The 25,704-nt window shown below is 45.0% G+C and overlaps 1 protein-coding gene across 1 annotated transcript in view; it reads left to right on the top strand.

The window, feature by feature from the left end:
• The window catches only part of FIBCD1 (fibrinogen C domain containing 1), a 58,939-nt gene that overhangs the window by 15,170 nt on the left and 18,065 nt on the right, over positions 1 to 25,704 (top strand). The window contains 6 exon segments of the mRNA XM_031954849.1: positions 2,845 to 3,079; positions 3,082 to 3,114; positions 3,117 to 3,137; positions 3,140 to 3,293; positions 14,791 to 14,960; positions 15,739 to 15,875. Coding sequence (XP_031810709.1) covers positions 2,845 to 3,079; positions 3,082 to 3,114; positions 3,117 to 3,137; positions 3,140 to 3,293; positions 14,791 to 14,960; positions 15,739 to 15,875 — 750 coding nt within the window.

Below are 25,704 nucleotides of genomic sequence, written 5' to 3'. Positions count from 1 at the left end.
CACAGAAAGAGGGAGGGAGAGAGGGAGAGGGAAAGAGAGAGAGAGGAAGACAGAGACAGACAGACAGAAAGAGAGAGAGACAGAGACAGAGAGAGAGACAGAGACAGAGAGAGAGAGAGAGAGAGAGAGAGAGAGAGAGAGAGAGAGAGAGAGAGAGAGCATGCACTTGAAACTGTCTTTTAGGCTCTCCAGGGAAATTGGCTTTGACACTTTTGCGCCAAAACTAGACTGGTATACAGTTTCCTCTGCTTTTGTGAAGGAATTCATATTATAGTACAACATTTATTAAGTACTTACTATGTGCTAGGTACATTTATGGAGTGTTTTAAGGGTTATAAAATGGGGTTTTCCTCCAAAAATAATCGCAAAAACTCATGGATACCAAATAGTTTGTTCAAGGTCATACGGTGTCAGAACCAAGATTTGAATTCAAAGGAGACACCCTGGTTTAGGAAATGGAACTCACTAACTTTAGGACAATGTTTGATAGACATGCTGGGCCACTTTGTGGGAACGACTCACAGTTTTATTATTCCGTCATTTTAGTTGTGTTCAACTCTTTTTTGACCCCATTTGACAAGGATACTGGAATGGTTTGCCATTTCCTTCTTCAGTTCATTTTACAGATGAGGAAACTGAGACAAACATAATTAAGTGACTCACCCAGAATCACACAGCCAGTAAGATTCTGAGGTCAGATTTGAACTCAGAAAGAGGAATCTTCCTAATGCCAGGCCCAGGACTGTATCCACTGCCCCCACTTAAGTATTTCTTGGGTCTCAGTTTACTCATCTATAATATAAGGGATTAGGACTAGAGGCTCTCTTAAATAATTTCTAACTGTTAAATTCTTCTATGTCCATTTTATAGATAACTGAGACAACAGTATATATTAGGATTTATAAAATGGTTTCTCGATAACTTTGTGAGTTAGATAGAACATATTGTTGTTATTATTTAGTGTTGTTTTCATTTTATAGATGAGGAAACTGAGGCTTAGGAAAGATCAGTGAACTAGTAAATGCTAGAGCCAGGACTGAATTTATATTTCCCAACATCAAGCCCAGAGCTTATTCCACTATTTCAGTTGTTTTTTAGTCATGTCCAGCTCTTCATGATCCCATTTGGGGTTTTCTTAGCAAAGACAGTGGAATAGTTTATCATAATACATATATATATGTGTGTGTGTATACATATATGTATATATGTGTGCATACATATTTATACACACTCACACACAGTATATGAATGACAGAGGTGTCAAATACATAGCCTGTAGGCTGCATGTAACCCATAACCACTTCCAGGGCAGCCTGAACCATATTAAAATAAAATTGGGAAATATTTAAAAAAATAAAAATACAATAGCTATAGATAATATTACATTTTAAAATTAACTCAATATATGGACCAAAGGGATCCTTATGTATGTATTTGTGGCTTCTATTTCTACTTGTGTTTGAAAAAACTGATGTATATCAGGCAAAATTCCATTCTTTCAGAGGGAGGAAGAGGCTCTGAAACAGAAGAAGAGGAATAAATGAATCTCATGGGTATAACCCCTGAAACAGAAGTTAGGTTTTTTTAAACTTATATTTTTGATTTTAAAATTTTTAACATTTAAAAAAATTTTTTGAGTTGTAAATTTTCTCCTTCCCTCCAGCCCCTTCTCCCCATTGAGGGGAAAAGCAACACATGACACAGTTCTTCCAACCCAATGTTTAGCCTGCTCTGGCCTATTATTCATCATTAGTGCATTAAAACATAGGTTCTTCTCACCCTACATTTATATATTTGTTGAAATCTTTAGCTTCTCCTTGCCAGAGACCCTAACTTCCATAGGCCATTCTGCCCACAATTCTGGATTGAGTGAATTTCCAGGCGTGTAGCTTTATTTCCCAGAATCAGAACAAAACTCAGATTAGAAATTAGAGGTGACTGGTGTATTTGTATTTCTATTCCTTAATCTCTGGAGTCTGATTAATCAACTCAGAATAAAAATCCTTGAAAGGTCTTTAAGAGATCGACCCCCAAAGCAGACATCATCTGAAGCTCCCCATCAGCTTTGGGTTTCCCGCGGGGTTTATAATTCAATGAAGGCCGTTAGAGAATGTTTTCAGGGAACTCAAGAGCGCCATCAGCTACTGAATGTACATAGTCCCACCAGTAACCTCTCTAAGACCCGTTCTGCTTTTGCCCGGCACCTGGAAGGGTCCTTCTTTTCCTTTACGCCTGTTCGAATCCCAGCCATTCTCCAAGAGGGGTCCCCAGTCCTCCTCCTCCAGGAAGCCTTCTGAGGCTCCTCAGACACCACCGACTCTCCCCGCTCTGAGCCCCTGCCCACAGGTGACACTAACCAGGTTGGTTTTATGTAATTTAGAAGCATTTCGCTGGGTCCCAGAAGTAAAAGCTGGAGAAGACCTTCAGGGGGACCAGATCCGAGAGGAGAACCCCGAGGGTCACATCCCAGAGGGGACTTGCCCGGTCCCACAAAGCCTAAGGAGCCCTTCTGGAGGTCCCGCCGAGGCCCCCATCCAGGGCTCTGCCCCTGCCCCCTGGCTCTTCTCCCGTGTTTGCCGAAGCTCCACGGGAAGCGCTCAGAGGCAGGGCGGCTTCTCACAGCTCCCGGCGGGCTGTAGAGAAAGTGCTCACTCTCGGTCCTCCTTTCTCCTTCGGTGCAAACGGTCCGAGCCGCTCTCCTGGCTGGAGGGCTATGGGTTTGCAGTTGGCCGAGCCTGACCGGAAGAGAGAATCTTTTTGCCCTGAGAGCTCGGGCCTTCGGGGCCCGGCGCGGAGGCCTGGTCTAACCTTCCGCTTCTGCCCCTCCCAATGTCTCTCCCACAGCGTGTGAGCTGCGGGTACATCCTGTGCACCGTGCTGCTCTCCGTCGCCGTCCTGCTGGCTGTGACCGTCACGGGGGCCATCCTCTTCATGAACCATTACCACGCGCCGGGAACCGAGCCGCCGCCGGTCATCAGCACCAACCCCGACGAAGACAACAGCGCGCTGGTCACCATCGAGAAGGCCGACAGCTCCCGCATCAACATCTTCATCGACCCGCGCTGCCCAGACCACGCCGACAATTTGCCCGCCTCGAGGGGGCCCAGGCCTCTGTGCCCGGGCCCTCACGGACCGCGACTGGAGCTCAGGGCTGCCGGCGGTCGGGAGCAGGCCCTGCTGGCCACGCTGGCCGACGAGGTGCCCAAGCTCCTGGGAGCCGAGCCCAGGAGGACTGGGGCCTCGGAGGGCCATGGCACTCCGGGCCAGGGGCTGAAGCCTGACGAGCAGGGCCGATCTACAGGTGGGAGGAAGCTCCTAGGCAGGCAGAAACGGCCGCGGCCGCTCTGTGACACTGACCAAGTCCCGCAGCAGCTCTGGCCCGGGTTTCCCCTCTGGAAAATAAAGGGTCCCTGCTAGATATGAAATTCTTCTGTACCTGTTTTATGAATGGGAGGGAAGGGAAGGAAGGAAGGAAAGGAGGAGGGAGGGAGGGAGGGAGAAAGGAAGGAAGGGAGGGAGGAAGGAAGGGAAGGAGGGAGGGAGGAAGGAAGGGAAGGAGGGAGGGAGGGAGGAAGGGAGGGACGGAGGAAGGAAGGAAGAAAGGGAGGAAGGAAGGGAGGAAGGAAGGGAGGAAGGAAGGGGAAGGAGGAAGGGAAGGAAGGAAGGAAGGGAGGAAGGAAGGAAGGAAGGAAGGAAGGAAGGGGAGGGAGGGAGAAGGAAGGAGGAAGGAAGGAGGAAGAAGGAAGGAAGGAAGGAAGGAAGGAAGGAAGGAGGAGGAGGAAGGGAGGAAGGAAGGGAGGAAGGAGGAGGAAGGAAGGAAGGGAAGGAAGGAAGGAAGGAAGGAAGAAGGAAGGGAAGGGAGGAAGGGAAGGGAGGAAGGAAGGAAGGGGAAGGAGAAGAAGGAAGGAAGGAAGGGAGGAAGGAAGGAAGGGAAGGGAGGAAGGAAGGAAGGAAGGGAGAGGAGGGAGGAAGGAAGGAAGGAAGGGAGGAAGGAAGGAGGAAGGAAGGAAGGAAGGAGAAGGAAGGGAAGGAAGGAAGGAAGGAAGGAAGGGAGGAAGGAAGGAAGGGGAAGGAAGGAAGGAAGGAAGGAAGGGGAAGGGAAGGAAGGAAGGAAGGGAAGGAGGAAGGAAGAGGAAGGGAAGGAAGGGAAGGGAAGGGAAGGAAGGAAGGAAGGGAGGAAGGAAGGAGGAAGGAAGGAAGGGAAGGGAGGAAGGAAGGAAGGAAGGAAGGAAGGAAGGAAGGAGGAAGGAAGAAGGGGGGAAGGAAGGAAGGAAGGAAGGGAGGGAGGAAGGAGGAAGGAGGAGGGAGGAGGAAGGAAGGAAAGGGAAGGGAAGGAAGGAAGGAAGGAAGGAAGGGAGGGAAGGAAGGAGGAAGGAAGGAAAGGGAAGGGAGAAAGGAAGGAAGGAAGGGAGGAAGGAAGGAAGGAAGGAAGGAAGGAAGGAAGGAAGGGAAGGAAGGAAGGAGGAAGGAAGGGAGGGAGGGAGGAGGAAGGAAGGAAGGAAGGAAGGAAGGGAAAGGAAGGAAGGAAAGGAAGGAGGAAGGAAGGAAGGAAGGAAGGAGGGAGGAGGGAGGAAGGAAGAAGGGAAGGAAGGAAGGAAGGGAGGAAAGGAAGGAAGGAAGGGAAGGAAGGAAGGAAGGAGGAAGGAAGGAAGAAGGAAGGGAAGGAAGAAGGAAGGAAGGAAGGGAGGAAGGAAGGAAGGAAGGAGGAAGGAAGGAAGGAAGGAGGAAGGAAGGGAGGGGAAGGGAGGAAGGAAGGGAGGAAGGGAAGGGAGGAAGGAAGGAAGGAAGGAAGGAGGAAGGAAGGGAGGAAGGGAAGGAAGGAAGGGAAGGAAGGGAAGGAAGGAAGGAAGGAAGGAAGGAAGGAAGGAAGGAAGGAGGGAGGGAAGGAAGGAAGGAAAGAAGGAAGGAAGGAAGGAAGGAAAGAAGGAAGGAAGGAAGGAAGGGAAGGGAGGAAGGAAGGGAAGGGAGGAAGGAAGGAAGAGGAAGGAGGAAGGAAGGAAGGAAGGAAGGAAGAAGGGATGAGAAGAAGGAAGAAAGGGAAAAGGAATGAAGAGGAGGGAGGAAGGAAGGAAGGAAGGAAGGAAGAAGGAAGGGAGGAAGGAAAGGAAAGGAAGAAAGAAGAGGAAGGAAGAAAACAAAGATGAAGAAGGAATGGAGGAGGAAGTGAAGAAGAAGAAAGAAGAGAAGGGAAAAGGAAGGAAGGGAGATGGATGGAAAGGAAGGAAAGAGAAGGAAGAAGGAAGGAAGGGAAGGAAGGAAGAAGGAGACGAAAAGAAAGAAGAAGAAAAGGAAAGGAAAGGAGGGAAAGGATGAATGAAGGAAAAGAAAGGAAGGAAAGAGAAGAAGAAGAAGGAAGGAAGGAGGATGGATGGAAAAGGAGGAAGGAAGAAGAAGGGAGGAAAGGAGAATGAAGAATGAAATGAGAAGGAAGAAAGGAAGGAGGAAGGAAGGGAAGAGAAGGAAGGAGGAAGGGAGGAAGGGAGGAAGGAAGGAAGAAGGGGAAGGAAGGGAGAAAGGAAAAGGAGGGAAGGAAGGAAGGAAGGGAAGGAAGGAAGGGAAGGAAGGAAGGGAAGGGAGGAAGGAAGGAGGAAGGAAGGAAGGGGAAGGAGGAAGGAGGAAGGGAGGAAGGAAGGAGGAAGGAAGGAAGGGGAAGGAAGGAAGGGAGGAAGGAAGGAAGGAAGGAAGGAAGGAAGGAGGAAGGAGGAAGGAAGGAAGAAGGAAGAAGGAGGAAGGGAAGGAAGGAAGGGAGGAAGGAAGGAAGGAAGGGAGGAAGGGAGGAAGGAGGAAGGAAGGGAAGGAAGGAAGGAAGGGAAGGAAGGAAGGGAGGAAGGAGGAAGGAAGGAAGGAAGGGGAAGGAAGGAAGGAAGAAGGAAGGAGGAAGGAAGAAGGGAAGGAAGGAAGGGAAAGGAGGAAGGAAGGAGGGGAAGGAGGAAGGAAGGAAGGGGAAGGAGGGAGGAAGGAAGGAAGGGAGGAAGGAAGGAAGGAAGGGAGGAACGAAGGAAGAAACGAAGGGGGAGGGAGGAAGGAAGGAAGGGAGGAAGGAAGGAAGGGGAAGGGAGGAAGGAAGGAAGGAAGGGAAGGGGAAGGAAGGGGAGGAAGGAAGGAAGGGAAGGAAGGAAGGAAGGAAGGGAAGGAAGGAAGGAAGGAAGGGAAGGAGGAAGGAAGGAAGGAAGGAGGAAGGAGGAAGGAAAGGAAGAGAAAGGAAGGAAGGAAAGGAAGAGAAGGAAGAGGAAGAAGAAGAAGGAAGAAAAGAAGGGGAAAGGAAGGAAGAGGAAGAAGGAAGGAAGGAAATGATAAGGAAGTGAAGAGAAAGAAGAAAGAAGAAGAAGAATGAAAGAACGGAAGGAAAGAAAAAGAAAAAGAAGAAAGGGAAAGGAACAAAGGAAAGAGAAGGAAGAGAAGATAAAGAAAAGAAGAAAAGAAAGAGAAGAAGGAAAGGAAGAGGAGAAAAGAAAGGAGAGAAGAAGAAGGAATGATGGAAGGTAAAGGAAAAAAAGGAAGGGAAGGAAGAAGAAAGGAAGAAAGGAAGAAAGGAAGAAAAAAGAAGAAAAGGAAGGAAGGAAGGAAGGAAGGAAGGAAGGAAGAAGAAAAGAAGGAAGGGAAGAAAAGAAGGAAGGAAGGAGGAAGGAGAAGAAGGAAGGGAAAAGGAAGGAAAAGGAAGGAAGGAAGGAAGAAGGAAGGGAAGGAAGGAAGGAAGGAAAGGAGGAAGGAAGGAAGGAAGGAAGGAGGAAGGAAGAAGGAAGGAAGAGGAAGGAAGGAGGAAAGGAAGGAAAAGGAAGGAAGGAAGGAAGGAAGGAAGGAGGAAGGAAGGAAGGAAGGAGGAAGGAAGAAGGGGAAGGAAGGAAGGGAAAGAAAGGAAGGAAGGAAGGAAGGAAGGGGAAGGAAGGAAGGAAGGAGGAAGGAAGGAAAGGAAGGGAAAAGAGGAAGTAAGAAAGGGGAAGGAATAAGGAGAAGGAAGGAAGGAAGGAAGGAAAAGGAAGGAAGGGAAGGAAGGAAGGAAGGAAGGAAGGGAGGGAAGGAAGGAAGGAAGGGAAGGAAGGAGGAAGGGGAAGGAGGAAGGAAGGAAGGAAGGAAGGAAGGAAGGAAGAGGAAGGAAGGAAGGAAGGAAGGGAGGAAGGAAGGAAGGAAGGGAGGAAGGAAGGAAGAAGGAAAGGGAAGGGAAGGAAGGAGGAAGGGAAGGAAGGAAGGAAGGAAGGAAGGGAAGGAAGGAAGGAAGGAAGGAAGGAAGGAAGGGAAGGAAGGAAGGAAGGAAGGAAGGAAGGAGGGAAGGAAGGAAGGAGGGAAGGAAGGAAGGAAGGAAGGAAGGGGGAAGGGAAGGAAGGGGGAAGGAAGGGGAAGGAAGGAAGGAAGGAGGAAGGAAGGAAGGGAAGGAGGGAAGGAAGGAGGAAGGAAGGAAGGGAGGAAGGAAGGAAGGAAGGAAGGAAGGAAGGAAGGAAGGAAGGAAGGAAGGGGAGAAGGAAGGAAAGGAAGGGAAGGAAGGAAGGAAGGAAGGGGAAGGAAGAGGAAGGAAGGGGGAAGGAAGGAAGGAAGGAAGGAAGGAAGGAAAGGAGGAGGAAGGAAGGGGAAGGGAAGGAAGGAAGGGAAGGAAGGGGAAGGAAGGAGGGAAGGAAGGAAGGAGGAAGGAGGAGGGAAGGAGGGGAAGGAAGGAAGGAAGGAAGGGAAGGAAGGAAAAGGGAAGGAAGGAAGGAAGGAAGGAAGGAAGGGAAGGAAGGAAAAGGGGAAGGAAGGAAGGAAGGAAGGAAGGAAGGAAGGAGGAAGGAAGGAAAGAAGGAAGGAAGAAGGAAGGAAGGGGAAGGAAGGAAGGGAGGAAGGAAGAAGGAAGGGAAGGAAGGAGAGGAAGGGGAAGGAAAAGGAAGGAGGAAGGAAGGAAGAAGGAAGGAGGAGAGCGAGAAGAAGGAAGGAAGGAAGGAAGGAATAAAGGAAGGGGAAGGAAAGGAGGAAAGGAAAAGAAGGAAGGGAAGGGAAGAAGGAAGAAGGGGAAAAGGAAAGAAGGAAGGAAGGCCAGAAGGAAGCCGAAGAAGGAGGAAGAAGCTTTGTTATTTTGGCTGGAGAATGGAGTTAAGGATTGAGGTGAACTTGAAAGCAAGGTCATGAGGCCGTTTGGACCCTGTCAGGGCTAGCTACCACTGCCCCAGTGCCGAAGGAGATTTAAGCAAAATGCACTGTGCTCAACCAAAACATTTGATTAGGAATGAAGGTTTAGGACTTTTAAAGAAGAAGGAAACGAGGAGATAAATTATTTGGGATTATAGGTATTGAGAAGGGAAGCGGGAAGTGGGTTGAGGAAGGACGAACTGTGCCAAAAAACCAGAAGGCCAAAGTTGAATGGCCAGGTTAAGGATTCAGAGTGAACTGACTGGCACTTGAATAGGTATAGGAGATCACCCAACCAAAGAAGGGGGGGGAAAAAAGAAAAAAGGAAAAGGGGGAAGGGGAAAAGGAAAAAAAAGGGGAAAGGGGAAGGGAGGAAAGGAAAAAGGGGAAAAAAGGGAAAAGGGGAAAAAGGAAAAGGAAAAAAAAAAAGGGAAGGAGGAAGAGGAAGGGGGGGGGGGGAAAAAGGAAAAAAGGGAAAAGGGGGAAAAGGAAAAAGGGGGGGGAAAAGGAAAGAAGGAAAAAGGGAAAGGGAAAAAAAAAGAAAGGAAGGGAAGGGAAAGGAAAGGAAAAGGAAAAAAAGGGCCCTTGGCCTCGTCAGGCTACTGTTTCTGTCCATTTTCTTGCCCCTCCATCCCGTGGGCAGAGACAGCAATGATATGCCACGATGTCTCATTACCCAACCATTTGTGGACGATGAGCTTGTTTTCCTTTCTGTAAGAAAGCTACACTTGGAGAAACGATACTCATTATCCCTGTGCTGGAGTGGCTGATAGGGGTGATGGAGACCCAGTCTCTGAAAATGCCCCAAGATTCTTAGTGGGACTCGCCCCTCTGAACAGGTTATATGGACAGAACTGTGCATAATAACCAAGTAACCAAAGCATGGACATGGTCCATTTGCCCGCCCCAGTTAGTGAATCTAAGCTGGTTCCCTTCTTTGTGAATACAGGTGGGCCTCACCTTACAGATCAATTATGTTCTTCAAAAAAGTCATAGTTTGTTTGGTAAATCAGATCCTATTTTCCCTACTGACTCATATTCTGATCTCAAAGACGCTTTATCTTTATTTCTGGTGTACTGTCAGTTGGCAGTGACTTCTAATGTTCAGAATCCTTTTATAATACAAGTAATCACTCCCCGGTGTTTTCAGGTTTGCAAGTTTGAATTTTCTTTCATGGACTTCCTTAAAGGGGACACACTTGTACTGTCAGCTCGTGCCTAAAAGCCCCTGACAGCGTATCACTATTTTTAGCTAAAATGGCATAATTGATTCTCAAACTAATTAGAGTCATGTTTATACTATTTGTGTCAACTGTAGTAATTTGTTAGTTTAAACTGAGATCTTGCTAGTTTGGGTGTTGGCAACATCTTAAAGAGATAACATTATTTTGTGACATTATTCATTTGAAGAAAAGGGAGGCGGGGGGGGGGGTGGGGAGGAGGAATAAGCACTTGTTAAGCTCCAAACACTGTTAAATGCATCCCAAATATTATCTTATTCGATCCTTACAGTTAAGTGACTTGTCTATGGTCTAGTAACTTGACTGAGAATGATTTGAATTCAGGACTTCCTGACTCCAGGACCAGCATCCTAATCACTGCACCATCAAGCTACATCATATACATGTTTTTTTTTTAATTTGATATAAGATTTTACACTAACCTAATCTGTACTATATTTTTAAGTACTTATTTTCAGTGCTTTATCAGTATGGATGCTTCTTCCCTTTGTGAAGACCACAGCCCCTCCTCTACCCTATTAGATGGCCATTGTGGGTCGCTGTGATGAAAAAACTTATCACTTAATGGCAGCCTTCTAGTTCTGAGCCTCACCACCCTCAGTGAGACTTTTCCTGGACCACCAGAACTCCATGGGCAGGTGGACACTCAGCTTTTCCAGCTTACCGTACGCCACCTCACTGGCATGGGCTTCAAAAACTTCAATGCATGGGAGACTTTAATGATATCCTTATCATTTTATCTAATTTGTGCAAACTGTTATGGTGGGAAGCTCAGATTAGGACCATCTCCAAAAGACTCTCATCTTAATATACATAAGAACTATACATAAGAACTTAAAGGGATATCTCTCAGGTGTCCCCATAGCCTTCCACCGTTTGTGCATTGGGACAATGGTTCTATTAGAGTAAAGAGGGGGAGCCAGGCCGAGAGGTTAAGGTATGGCCGAGGAGGGGATGCGGGAGGAAAGAGGAACCAAGAAAGAAAGCCCAGGAGATCATGGCAATGGTGGGCACCCAGAGGCATAAGTAAGAGTTGCCAGTTGAAGGCTCTATGGTTTATACAATGGGATGGAAGTGGGGTCAAGGTGTTATGGGATTGTGTGCATCAAAATATTTAAGAATTAGAAGTCCATCTAGTCCAGGGGTTCTTAATTTTGTGTCATGAACCCCCTTTTGGTTTGGTGAAGTCTGTGGATTCCCTCAAGACAGCTAGGTGGCACCAGAGAGCATAGAATGCTTGGAATCCAGAATTTACTGAGTTCAAATCCAGCCTCAGACCCTTAGTAATCATGTGACCCTGGGCAAGTCACTTAACCCTGTTTGCCTCAGTTTCCTCATCTGTAAAATGAGCCGGAGAAGAAAGGGGCAAACCACTCCATTATCCAAGAAAACCTCAAATGAAGTCACAAAGAGTCATCCCACAGGACTGAGAAAAAATCAACAACAAAATTGTATACACTCCCTAGGCTTTGTTTGGAAGCCCCTCCCTAGTTGTTAAACAATTACTGCTCATTAGAGAAAGGGTATGGATGTCACAAGCATGTGTTAACTGCATATATTCTACCTTTCCTAATAGGGTCCAGGATTTGATTTAAATTAACAATGTTAATCATCACTGACTTTTATGAAGTGTTTTTAGATTTGCTGATCATCTAACAAACCCATTTCGTTTAAACCCCAAAGCAATCTTGGTCAGAATACTGCAGGCTTTTGTGTTTGGATATTTCTTGGCCTACATGTATGATCGGTACCAGCTAGCAGGGAGTTTCAGGTGAGGAAGTTCTCCCAACACAGGGCTACCATCTTCTCTGCAATTTGAGTCTGCAGAATTGGAGACTGTGTACTTAACTAAGTGACTTGTTTAAGGTCATGCAGCTAGTATCATTTCACTCCTGTTGCCAAATCGTGTCATTTCTACCTTCACAACGCTTCTCACACCAGATTCCTTCTCTTCACTCACAGAACAGCCAGTCTAGTCCATGCCCTCATTACGTCTTACCTGTATTATTGCAACAACCTTCTAACTCATATCTCTGCTGCAATTATTTCCCCATCTCAATCCACCCTCCCCCAAAGTCACCAAAAAGACTGTTCTAAAGTATAGGTCTGGCCACATCACTCCCTCTCCCTAGCACTCAGTAATGCCAGTGGCTCTCTCGTACCTCTTGGTTCAAATATAACATTTCCTGCTTGACATTTAAAACTTGCTTCCTTCCCATGTTTCCAGTCTTCCTAATTCCCCTTAAGACTGAAACCTACCTTCTGCAGGAGGCTCTTTCACAGTCCCCCTACCTGCCAGCAAAATCCCTTCTATCTAGTCTGTATATATCTTGTCTACTTACGTACATTTGGTTCCACCTCATTCCCCCATCAGAATGTAAGCTCCTTCAGGATGACTGTTTTTGCTTTTCTCCATATACACAATGCTCAGCACACTGCTGGCACAGAGTAAGTGCTTAATAAGTGCTTAGTGATTTGAGTCCAAGGACAGCACTCAGAAAGTTCTGAGTTCAGATCCTACCTCAGACACTTACTGTATAAATAGGGACAAGTCACTTAGTTTTTATGTGCCTGAGTTTCCTCATCTGCTATCTGCAATGGTCAGGTAGCATTTATCTCATAGATTTTTTTTTTTATGAGTTTAGATAGTGTAGGAAGCTTTGTAAATTTTAAGGCAAAACATACCTGATGTTCTTCATAACAAAAGCCTCATTAACAGCTACACCGATGTATAGATGTTAACCCAAGCAAGTTGGTTTTCAGCCAACATCCTGTCTCCTTGCCCACTGTCCCCCAGCTATTTGCAAAAACAGCTGGCCAACTTTTTAAACTCTTCCCAACTCTGCTTGCCTGAACTCCTGCCCTCTCCCTCTGTAGCCCTCTCCACTGGTGTCTTTAGATGAGGACAGTCAGAGTCACAGCAATGAAACACAATGAGGAATTCAGCTGTCTTCCTCCACTTCCTCCTCCCTCCTTCCACATGGTTCTATGTGTCCCCTAAATGCTGAGCACAGCGCTGAATAACCTCCTTCACTAAGGTTAAATCAGCAGGGGAACAGAAAGAATTGTAGCCTTATTGCCTTTGGACAAACTAGAGAAACATTTTTAAAAAAATTTTCAAGCCCAAGTGCATTTCTACTTCCCTTTCTCAAGTAAGCTATTATCTTCCAGATGACGGACACCAAGTCTAAAGATGTGGCAAGCTCCTCTTGAACTCTCCAGCAGACTGAGGTTTCATTGTGATTTCTTCTTCCACATTCAGAATTGAGGGCTGAGCCTCTTTAGTCTTGGTTCTGCTGAGTGTGTTGTACCGTCCTCTGTCTAGAAGAATAGAAGATAAAACCTAGATCCTTTAAGTTTGCTCATTGCTCCTGTTGGTCATAGAATCACAGACCTACGTCTGGAAAGGGAACTCAGAGACCAGCTAGTGAAAATCCTCTCCCTCACTTTACAGGGGAGGAAACTGAGGCTTAATGGAACAAAAGGATTCACCCAGGGTCTTTCAGTATGAGTTAAAAACAGGGGCAAAGACATTTGAAGAAATGCCATGGAAAGAAAAGGTTTTCTCTTTCTAGGAACAATTAAAATCATCATAGGATCATGGATGGCCAGATATTTTAGAAGTCATCTAAGTCTGTCCCCATCATTCCGTTTCACAGATGAGGAAGGTGAGGTTCAGAAAAGTTGAGTAAATTGGCTACAGCCATAGAGGTAAAGTGGTAGGGTGGGCATCATTTATTACAATAATAATGGCTCACTTATTACAGAGGTGTAAAATTATTTTCTTGTTCAAATCTGTGATTTTATTGGCTGGACAAACTCCAGGGTTGGAAATTCCCTTCATTTATACTGATCAGGCAACTTAATCTTAGAGGGTTGTCTGGTGTTCTGACAAGTTAAGTGACTTGCCCATGGCTACATAAATATTATGTTCCCTCGAGGTTTACAAACCGCTACATCTGTTAGTTATTACACTCCACATGGAATAATGGAAAGAATCCCAGAAGAAAAGTAAAAGAACCTTTATTCATATTTTAGCCCTGTTATTAATTTTCTATGGAAATTTAGGCAAGTCCTTTCTCCTATTTAGATCTCAGTTACCCTATCTGTAACATGGGTATAATTATGTTTGCCTTAGAGAGAAGGGGCCTGTCCAAAATCACACAGTTAATGACAAATCCTCCTTCCTTCCTGGCTATATTGTGAGATTTCAATGAGTTAGTAAAAATAAAGATAAAGATGAAATCCTGAGACTCCAAAATCTGGTGGAGGGCTTGACATGGCTCTCCACTCAGTTATAACCACAGACTGATACCTCACCCCTCAGCCCCTCCCTTGAATTTAACTCCACATCTATAATAAAAAAGCCAGTGTGGTGAAGGGAGAAAGCTCTGACTCTGGAGTCAAAGGAGCTGGGGTTTAAATCTCCCTTCTGGAGCTTTCTTCCTTTGTGACTTTAGGTAAGCCACTTAACCTTTCCAGACCTATAGTTTTCTCATATAGAAGGAGGAGGTTGAGCTAGATGATCTCAGAGATCTCAGAGACTTTCTAATACCAGATCTATAATTCTAAACAGTTAACTCAGTCTGGGGATTCTCCTGCTTTCTTGTAGGGTCTTTAGTAAAGGGACTCCTTGCTATAGGGAATGCATTAATATGTTGATTTTCCTCATAGAATGTAAGTTCCTTGAGGACAGACTTTCACTTTTGCCCTCTGGTGAAGAGTAGGTACTATTTAATAAATGCTTATTGGGTAATTAATTGGGGTAGAGTAGGACAGCAAAGTCTAGGAAAGATGAGGAAAGTCATTGGCTCATCTGCAATTGAACATTTTTTAAGCAATTTTCTGTATTATACTAAGTACTCTGATATAAAGATGGGGGTACTATTTCCCGCCCTCAACAAACTTAAAATCTGACGTTGTTGTTGTCCCATCGCGTTCATCTCTTTGTGACCCCCTTTGGGGTTTTCTTGGCAAAGACACTGGAACCGCTTGCATTTCCTTTGCCTTTTCTTGTAGAGGGATGCAACATGTACACCAGTAGCATAAAGCAAGGTAGCCTGATATTGGTGAAAATAGCACCAGATTCTGGGTTGGGAGAGATAAGTTTCTAATTCTACTCCTACATATTTACTTGTGTGATCTTGGATCCCTCTGGGCTTCCCTCAATTTCCCCATCTACAAAGGAAGAGTCTTAGGTCTCAGGCTAAGCCTAAAAGAAAAGGACAAAGAGAGGGAATCATGGGATCATCGATTGTGAGCTGGGAAGGGGTCAGGTCCTATGGAGACTTATGAGAGGACCGAGATCCCAGAGGCAGAGGCAGCGTTAAGCCCAGATCCTCCGCCCGCACATCCCGGGCTCTTTCCACCAGACCGCCCTGCCTAAGAGATCGGGTGGGCGCTCCCTGCCCGCCCCTTTCCCAAGCTGAGCAGCTGCCCTTCCTTTCCTTCCTACGGTGCTACAGCTCCTGTCCGAGAGCCAGAGCAACATGGCCCACCTGGTGAGCTCCGTCAGTGACGTCCTGGACACTCTGCAGAAAGACCGCGGGGCGCCGCGTCCTCGAATCAAGGCTGACCTGCAGAAAGTCCCTTCCAGGGGAGCGAGGCCGAGGGGCTGTTCCAATGGTGAGTGAACCTGTTCCTTCCTCTTTTTCTCATCCTATCTCCATCACACATTAGACTATATGCAAATCAAAGGGACCGTCTTTTTTTTTTTTTTTTTCCTTTCTTTGTATGTCGGGTGCTTAGAACAGTGTCTGACACACAGTAGGCACTTAATAAAAGCTTACTATAGAATAGTGCTCATCTTCCTGAATTGAAATCTGGCCTCAGACACTTACTAGCTGTGTGATCCTGAACACGTCATTTAACCCTGTTTGCCTCAGTTTCTTTATCTGTAAAATGAACCAGAGAAGGAAATGGCAAACCATTCCAGGATTTGTGCCAAGAAAACCCAAAATAGGGTCATGAAGAGTCAGATACAATTGAAAAACGACTAAAAATGTTTACGGACTGACTGTCCCAGAGGACAAATCAGCTCTCGTTTCCCAGATGTAGCAGCAGCTGCATAGCCCTGTAATAAGGACAAAGGGCTGAGAACTGTTTTCCAGGAGAACTAATCTTCCCTGCCTCTCAAAATGATTCACTCTTAGAGCTTCAGTTCCACACACAAGATTACTCAGCCTTGCCTTCTTGGTCCTTCACACATGCACACACACACACACACAATCCCCCAGACAGAAAGACTGACACAGACAAAAGGAGGCCCAGTCCCAGACATTTAATTTAGTTGCTTTCTAGCAAATGGAACGAACTAGGCAGGAAGCTATGTCATAAAACTTCATAACTTGCCCAGTTATTTTTCTCTCCATCCTAATGCTTCTGGCTCCATCTCTTCTTCCAGGCTCCCGCCCAAGAGATTGTCTGGACATCTATGCCAGTGGTCAGCAGGAAGATGGGATTTATTCTGTTTTCCCCACTCATTACCCCTCAGGCTTCCAGGTCTACTGTGACATGAGTACTGATGGAGGAGGATGGACGGTGAGTCCCCCTGCCCCAGAGGCAAACTCTTCCAGACAGAAACACTTCTCTGGTTCCCTGTGGTCTGTAATGCGTCTGACATATGACTGAGGAAGGCTTGCAGATAAATTCATGACATGCTAGCCTACAGCCTTCTTTGACCACTCCATCCTCCCCGAGGTAGTAAAAACAAGTATCACCCTTGTGTCCAAGATGGGGATCCACACCCTTTGTTACTCCTTTGGCGCCACAAATTACATGCCTCGAGTGGGTAGCTGTTGTGTTTGGTGAGATGAGTCTGAACTTGTCTGTTTTCCAAAATGCTGAATAGAGGAAAGGGGGATAGTAAAAAGAGTATCGGACTGTCAATCAGTAAATACATAAAGATTGATTAAGTGTCTATCAGGTGCCAGACACTGTATTAAAGGCTAAAAACAGTTTCGTTTTAAGAGTTCAGTCTAATAGGAGACACATAGCTCTAATGGGAGATAAACCTAGGAAAAACTGAAGGAAATCAAGAGAGGGAAAAGAATAGAATTAAAGAGCAACTAGGAAAGAATTCTTGTAAAAAAAAATTTTTTTTAAATAGGGTTGAGTGACTTGTCCAGGGTCATACAGCTGATGTCTTCCTGACTCCCAGCTAAGCTCTCTATGCTCTATGGCACTACCTAGCTGCCCTGGGAAGGTGGGATTTTAGATAGGACTCGAAGGAAGGTAGGAAAGCTGTGTATAGAAGCCGAGAAGGGGGAGCGTTCCTGGCATAGGAAAGTGCCTTGAGTCAGGCAGTGGAGTGTGGTGTTCTCTGAATAACAAGGAAGCCAGTGTTCCATTCTGGATCTCAGTGTACCTGGATATCTGCACCATCTGGGAGCTTCCGCAGCACTGACTAGCTTGGTGACTCTTGGGAGCTCTAACACTACTTGTGCTTTTTGCTTATTTTCTTTTCCTGGTTCCTATACCTTGTTGTACCTCTTAATGGAAAAGACCCCTGGGGTAGCAAAGAACTCAATTCAACAAACAGCAGAAGGTAAAGAAAGATTGTAAAGGTGGAGAGGGACAGGTTATGAAGAGCTGTGGAGGTTAAACAAAGGATTTTATATTTCATCCTGGAGGGGATTGGGTGCCATTGAAGTTTATTGTGTAGGGGCCTGTGTGTGTTTGTGAGTGTCTGTGTGTGTGTGTGAGAGAGAGAGAGACAGAGAGAGACTGAGAGAAACAGAGACACTACATAGAGGGAGACAGACAGAGAAGAGAAACAGAGACAAAGAGAGAGATCTGGTCAAATTCAACACTTAGAAAGATCACTTTGACAACCAAGTGAAGAAAAATAAAATAAAATAATGCATAAAAACAAAACAAAATAAAACAAAAAGACAACCAAGTGGAGGATGGACTGGTATGGGAAAAGATTTGTGGTAGGGAGACCAACCAGCAGGTTATTTCAATAGTCTAAGCATAAGGTGAAGAGGAGCTGCCCCAGGATGATGGCAGTGTCAGGGGAGAGAGGGGAGAAATGTAGGAAATGCTACAAAGATGGAATCAACAGGACTCGGCCACTAATGAGATATAGGGTGTGGGAGAACAAGGATGACACCTAAGTTATGAGACAAAGTGACCAGAGATGAAGTATCCTCAGCTATATAGAGAAACCAGGAGGTTTGTAGGTGTGGGGCTTGGGGAGAAGGAATAAAATGTATTCTATTTTAGACATGTTGAACTTAAAATGTCTACAGGATATCCAAGTTTGATAGATTCAATAGTCTATTGGAGATGTGAGACTGGAGGTCAGCAAAGAAGTTAAAGCTAGATAAGTAGATTTGAGAATCAATATAGAGATGTTAATTGAATCATCTGATGATTCAATGAGCTGATGAGGTCACCAGATGAAATAGTGTAGAGAGGGGAAAAGATGGTCTGAGAGCAAACCCTATGGGACACCACAGTTAGGGGGGATGGAGGCAACAGAAAAGGAGACAAAAAGAACAGTCAGATGCTTAAAAGGAGAACTAGGTACAAGAGTGCCATGAAAACCTAGAAAGAAGAGAAAAAGAATAGGGAGTGATCGACAATGTCAAAGGCTGCAAAGAAGTTAAGGAGGATGTTACCGAGGATGAAAGCTTGAGAAAAAACCATTGGATTTGGCAATTAAGAGATCAAAAGTAGCTGGGAAAAGATGCTTTGATTGACTGATTAGATCAGAAGCCAGACTGTAGAGAGTTAAGAAAAGAATGAGATGAAAGGCGTCTGTTGTAGGCAGTTTTGTCAAAGACAAAAATGGAGGAAAGATATGAGAGGATAGCCAGAAGGGATGGATGGGTCAGGAGAAGGTATTTTGAGGATAGGGGAGAAATAGGTATGTTTGTAGGCTGTAAGGAAGCAACCAATAAACAGAGAAAGACCAAAGGTTAGTGAGAGAATAGGGATGAGAGTGGGGCTGCTGGAGAAGACAGAATGGTATGGGATCCTTGTGCAAGTCCAGAGGGATTGGCCATGGTATGGATAAAGGCAACCTCATCATGTGAGACAGGGGTAAACATGTTATGATCAAGAGGTTAATTGCTGATAAGGGCAGTGAAGCAGTACTACAAATGAAAGGACAGAGCACATCAATTATATCAATTGAAACCTGAATTTTAAAATTATTTTACCCTATTTTAATTTATAATTTTTTATAATTTTACTACAATTTCAAATTTATAACAAATTTATGTTATATAACCTCAACTGGGCCCTCATTGCTGTTAGGCAATTCTTTTATTCCTTCCTAATTACCTCCTATTCTACTTTTCGAAGTTGCTCCTCCAAACCTTGTCAAGCCTCCCACAGCTCCCCCTTTCATTACCCTTTCTGTTGAGAATTTCACCTCATATTTTACTGGAAAAAAAATGGGACCATTTGCTGAATGCTTTCTTTTCTCTTCCTCTTCATTTCATATAACTCAGATGTCTTCTGCCTCTATCTTCTCTTTTCTCCTGTCTAAGAGACATTTCCATAGTTTGGAGCCTGGAACCCTTCTATTGATGTGTGCCCTTTCTTTCCACTAATCTAAACCTATCCACAGCAGAGTATCAAGTGCCTACAAGAAATAGAGATCTGACCATAGTTTTTCAAAGGGAGAAAGGTGGAATTTGCAGGATAGTAGGAATTCAGAGTGACCTTGGATAATACTGTGTCTAATTCCTTCATTGTACTGATAGAGAAACTAAGATCCAGAGAAGGAAAGTAACTTGCCCTTGATTGTATAGTTAGTAAATAGTAGAGCTAGGATTTTAAACTCCATATTGATATTCTCTTCTACTTTATTGCCAACCAGATTCTAAGTTGGCCCAAAGTTAGTCCCATTGAGTAAACTGTGTTAAGTAGGGTCACAACCACACAAAAAAATTTTACTCTCTCTGCCCTTAAAATTCTTGTGAGCATTTTTGACTATATGAACCTTGTGTTTTTCTGATTAGAGGCTACTTCTGATTTCCTCAGGGCTTGAGGGAGTGAGGGGGAAGGTGGAAGGAGAGAGAAGATCAAGAGGATGGTAAATGTACCAATCACTAATGGATTGTATATGGATGTTATGATCAAGAGGTTAGTTACTGATAAGGGATATGGCACAGGACTACAAGTTAAGGACCAGGCATATCAATTATATCAAGTGAAACCTGAATTTTAAAATAATTTTACTATATTTTCATTTATAATTTTACTGTATTTTCTCTCAAATGTGCAAATGCAATTTAAATAATAATTATTAGAATTATATTACTTTGAAATAAAAAATTTCATCTCACTCTAGTACATGCAAACGTGCCACGTCCATTGACACAGTTCTCCCCTTCCAGTTAGGATACTCAGTACACCATGGAAAGGGGTAGGAGATGGCAGCAAACAGCCTGGATATCAGTTGGATAAGACTTTGAGATTCATTGATAGATTGTGGTTGGAAAACCATGTCTTTAACCACCTTGTACCAACAACCTCCAGAGCTGATTGGCTCCTGAACCTCAGAAACCCCCATTTCTGAAGGGTGAGGGATAAGAAGGAATGTGAGTTGGCCATAGCCGGGGATCACAGAAGCAATGGCAGCAGGAGTGGCTCAAGCCTGACTTTCTCAAGTCTTCCAAGTTCTGGTCGAATATGGGTCCAAATTTAAGTCAATTAATTAGGTCCACTTGCCCGCTCATGCTGTGAAGGCTGGGATATGCTGGGCAAAGGGCAGTCTTTGATGCTTAAAAAAAGACATCCATGATGGATGCACAGAGCCACCAACCCCAGCACATCTTTCCTCACAGAGGAAGTTAATGCTGACTATTTTTAAAGTATTGATTTCCAAGCCAAGAGATATCTAGGGAGAAGTTTGGCTTCAAATAAAATAAGTGACCAAAAAGAAGAAGGAAGAGGGTTAGCCAGGGGAATAAGAGAGTGATTGGGGGAGGGACAGCGAAGGCTTAGTGAAAGCTGAAAGGAAGAGATCATCCCTATGTCGTCAGTGGAGAAGAAAGGTCAGAGAGGGAGAAGTACTGTTTGATGGAGGGCAGGTCGTTAGAGCTAGTGATACAGAATCTCAGGCTTCTCAGAAGAATTAAAAGAGAAACACGTCACCAATCATGTCTCCGGTCTCCAAAGGAGAGATCTCGAACGCACTCACTGCCCGTCTGGAGGCTGAAAGCTCTTTGTTCTCCAAGTCCACAGAGGAACTGAATTATGGCATATCTCTGTCTTCAGAGGTTCCTAGGAGTGAGACACAGAGGAGAAAGCTGCCATCGTAGCCCAGAAATCAGAGTTAAGGGTTAGGACAGTCTTAATAAAAGACTGAGACATGAGCAGAAGCGCTGGATCTTCCCCCCTCTATTGGACTTGGGCCTAATCTCAGGGGAAGTCATTCAGGATTTGGGCTGGGAGGCAGGTAATTTCAACTGAGTTAGTAAGGGAAGGTTACCAGGGCAGTCAATAAGGAACTCTGCTAGGACACCAATCTTCACTCAGGGGCTGGGATCTAAAGCTTGGGCGTGAGAGAGAAAAAACCCTCAGAAAAAGCAGTTATCTTGTGAATAGCGCTACCCACAGCAAATAAACATTAATATCCATTCTGGCTTCCATCAAAACCAATCTCTCTCAAGATACCTACAGGCATCTGTTAAGATCAGTGCCCTGCCAAAGCGAATCGCTTAGAAACTCAATTGTTGTTTGGGAAGAAGATGGAAGCCCCTCTTGCCACCAGTTACCATCCATTCTCATTATGGCCCGTGTCCAAACTGCCTGTCCTCAAATTTCACCTCCTGATTGCCCTCCCAGGCAGACCGGCCGGGTCGAAGCTGTAGCTCCCCCAGAGAGGCTGACTGGGAGATCTTATCCTAACCTCACACCCGAGTGAAAGCAGGGGAAAGGGGACCAGGAGGCTGGAAGAGAGCTTGTGGCCAGGGCTAGAGTGAGGCATGTAAATATGGTGTCCCAGGCTGGTCCTAAGCGACTGCTAGCTTCCCAACAGTCTAGCTAAGCAGTTGCCCCTTGGGAGAGCAGTGCCAGGGCCCAGGACCAGTTCTCCTGTATTTCTCATAGTGATTCAGCACCTGGAAAAGTGTCCTGAATGACTCAGACAAGGCTCGTGCATCAGGTGAGACCCAACAGCCCAATACAGTAACTTTTGGGTTTGCCTTTTCTTACCTTTTTTAAACTTACCCTAAACGATCTCTAAGTGATTAGCTGGGATCCAGGGAAGTGACGGCACTAGCTGGAAGGAATTGCCCCATTCCTGACCTAGGTGGAATCCTAGAATCTCAAATTTCAGGATGGGAAACACATCTTACACTACAATACCTTACATGTCTATTCAACCTAATATCAAACTGAAAACCTTACTACAGTAGTCCAACACCCTGTCATTCAGCTTCTACTTGAAGACCTTCTGTGAAAGGGAATTCATTTCTCTCAAGGCAGTCCTAATTATAAGGACACTTCCCCTCCCATGTTGATCTTTAATCTTTCCCTCTAACTTTCAATTAGTGAGAAATAAGCAGAATAATTAAAATCCCCTTTCCACTTTACAGTTTCTTCAACCCTAAATTTCTTGATCTGAAAAATAAGTTTCATTAAATGACCTGTACCTTCTTTTCCATCTTTAAAGCCTACGATTTCATCCTGCAAACTCTTAAATAGAGTTGGTGGTGCAGAGGAAAAAGAACTGCATTAGGAGTCTGAGAATCTGAGTTCAAATGTTGTTTCTGCTATTTACTGGTCATATGATCCTGGACAAGTCACTTCACAAGGGATTTCTCTGTAAAATGACAGGGTCAGCTAGGCCCCTTTCAGTACTTAATGTATAATCCTATAATCATTGCTCCTCCAACCTTTCCCTTCCCTTCTCCCCCCACCTTCAATAACTACCTATCTGGGGGCACAAGGCCTCCTGTCCAAGGAACCCTTTTCCTTCTTGCCCCCCCCAGGAGGAGCTTTCATTTCTAGGAGGGGGTTCTCCCAAAGACTTCACAACTGACTCCAAATTGTAAAGCTGAGAGGAGCCATGTCATCACATGGGGTCATGGGAACCGAGGGCTAGTTCTGCACGTATCACAACAGAATCTGGCCACCAGAATCAATTCATTTGTAGGCCTACTCCTCTTGCAATCATGACTCTGGCAACTTCCTCCATCAGAGAAGTGCAGAGAAGAAAAAAAAAGTTCACCTTGTCAATGAGCTGCAAGTTCTCTGAGACATTTAATGCCATATCGGGTCAACTGGTTCAGAATTGCTTCTAATTGGCTCTCCTGCAAGCAATTTTTTTTCCTCCTCCTTCTTTCTCCCTCTACCCTCCTTCTACCTGCAGCTCTCAAAGAGAGAGGAAAAATTTTTTCCTCTTTGAACACATCAAAGAAACTGCTTCCAAGCTGATCCCTGACTGCCGGGGGACCTGTCTCTGTGAGAGATAAGAGGCAGACTGGGCTGGACACCGAGATTGGATTTGTCACCCACAGGGGCTGCAGCCCCCTTCCCAGAAGCCCAGCTCTGTCTGCCAGACTGCTAAGAAATAGGAAAGAGATTGCCCAATTAGGTGGTTGAAGCTGCCTTACCCCTATCCCAGCAGAGAGACACATCTGGACTATAACTTACAAGACCATCTATTATAACAAATAATAAACACCATAATTAATAATAAATAGCAGTAACAGCTGAACAGAAATGATCAGCCAGTGATTATTGTCCTTTGAAGTAGTCCCTAGGGCAGGACTTGTTCCAGTAAGATCGCCAATCTAACAATGAGGTATGGGGAAAGCGTTCTAGCTCTACCAGCCCATCCCCTTGTGACCTACAAGCAAGTCAAGCAAGACCTCAGAGGTCTAGGAGAAAGCAAGTTCAGTCCTCTCAGATAAAGATACTAAGCCTCTCTCCCAGTTCCAGAACTCTAATCCCAACCATCTTGGGATCCAACTCTTCCATGGGCCAAAGTCTGTGGTCCACGGTTTGAAATCTTCTTCATGGACAATCTTTGTCCTTTGAGGATGGCCCCATTTTTTGGGACCAGTTAAAAGCTAGAGTGCATGGTCACTTAAAAAATGAAGGTCACTTAAAAAACTTTGGATCACTTGTAAAGTGAGCTTGAAGCGAAGTCCCAAAGAATAATTACACAAAGGTAGAAAAAGCACTGAACTTCAATGCAGGGGACCCAATGCAGATCCTGCTTCCATCAACCTGAGTAAACTTGGCTAAATCTTTTAATTTTTATGAGTCTCGATTTTCTCATTTGTTTAAAAATGAAGTTAGCCTAATTTATAAGGTCCTTGCCAGTTTTAATAATATAAGCAAATAGTTAACATTTATATTTCATTTTATGGTCTGTAAAGCACTTTTTAAATATTATTTCATTTTATCTTCACAACCACACTGGGACTAGGGTACTATTATCACTTTATTATTCAAAATAGGAATGTTATTAAAATATAGGGACAGGGACTAGACTTGTTAATTTTCTGGAACAAGGATATCTATGTCAGTGTAATTCCACATCTTCTCTGTCACGTAAGTGACAGAGAGTCTTAGTTATTTAGAACACAGAGAGATTCAGATTGGGATTATACAACCAAATTGTGTGTGGTTATGTCTTGAAGCCATGTCTTTCTTCAAAACCAGCTCTCTACCCACTATTCCGGGCTGCTTCTCTTAACTTTAGGATCCTACAAAATACCATGAGAGAGGGGAAGGAGAAAATAAGTATTTATTGAGTACCTACTATTTACCAGGAACTATTTTAAGTACTTTAAAAGTACCTCATTTGATCCATGAATGATGGAATCATTGCTGTGGTCATGGGCAGCTTCCCTCAGGGACCCCCATGGATCTACTCGATTTCATCCAGTTGCTCAAGGCCACTTTAGAGCCATATTCCCTGCTAACTGGTTACTCTCTTCATAGGACGGAGCTATCAGAGAGTACAGATCTAGTTGAGGGAGTCTGCAAATACAGTCTGCAGGTTGGCATCCTATAGGAGTAATGATTTAAACAGGACTATTTCTGGGCTTTTGTTCTTGCCATTAGAGTGATTTATAAGAACCAAGCGTTGGCTCACACAAAGCAACATCCCTGTTTCCCATCAAGCCTGGGAAGGAAAAGGTTGGGACTCCCACCCCACCCCCACCTTGGACCTCTGAGGTCCTTTCCAATGCTGAGATTTGTGACGAGGGCACCAAGGTCCAGGGAGCTGGAGCGTGGGGGACATTCAGACTACCATGGATTTCAGTAGTCCCTGGAGCTCTCTCCAAAGAAGCCTCTGTAAGCGGTGGGCAAAGGGTGGGATAATGAACGTAAAAAGAATTCATCCTCACCTTCTCTCCCCAAAGTAAACACCCAGACAAGAGGACAGCAGGTCTAGGAGAGGAGCAGTCAGGATTTGGGGGGGGGCCTCAAATCCCCATCTCGTGAGAACAGCAGCACCCCAGGAAACGCAATCCATGTCTCTTCTGCCATGGCAAACAATTGCCAGCTTCTGACAGAGCCCTTTTCACGCCTACTGGCTCAGCATCCAGGCCCATGAAGCTCCAGGTTGACTGTCAGAGGATTGGAGTCGAAGCTCAGCATCTTGTGTATTTTCCCAACCCACCTGGGGCTGTGTCTGACAAACACACAAAACAATTAGATGATCTGGCCCCAGGTTTGTGTGCAGTTGGGTTTTTTTCTCTCTCCCCTGCCTCAAGTTAAGCTTTTTTCCCTTCTTTTGAAAACATCAGCCACCATATGCAGGGCCATTTGGATCAGAGCTAATCCCTTGGCAAACACAACCCTCTTCCAGGCTGTGAGAAAGAGATGGGACCAAAGTCTGCCTGCTTTTGCTTTGCTTTTGAAATCTTTAACCAAGAAAAAAAATTCTGACTTCCTGCACGTGGCTCTAGCCCAAAAGGAACATCGGGAGACAGAGCCCAGCTTTTCTGTGCATCAATAACTTTACAGTTGGAACTGAAAAGGAGAAACTCCAGGAACTGGGCAAATTAATATTTTAGTTATAAATAAATAAATAACTATTTTTTATTTTGTATTTTTTTTATCCTGAGAGAAATTCATATTTTATGAGCAAGAAAGGGAGAGAAGCCCCATTAATCCCTGGTCCAGCTCTTTCCCCTCTTTTCCTCTCTGCCAAGGTCTATTGCTTCTGATCATCTCCTGTCTGCCCTTGGCACTCCTATTCTTCTGACTAACCTATTAGTGTCACCATGGCATAGAAAACTCCACTTCCTTCACCTCTCTTTTGTTCCTGATCCCAAGAATTCTGCTGCTGGTCATTTCCATTCACAGGCACCAGGCAAGAATGTGATCTGGATGGTACGGTGGATAGAGAACTGGTCCTGGAATCAGGAGGAACTGAGTTCAAATC

Source organism: Sarcophilus harrisii, chromosome 2 (assembly GCF_902635505.1).
Source record: "Sarcophilus harrisii chromosome 2, mSarHar1.11, whole genome shotgun sequence".
NCBI lineage: Eukaryota > Metazoa > Chordata > Mammalia > Dasyuromorphia > Dasyuridae > Sarcophilus > Sarcophilus harrisii.
Note: the sequence above shows the minus strand (reverse complement) of the source record. Positions and strands in the feature narration are given on the sequence as shown.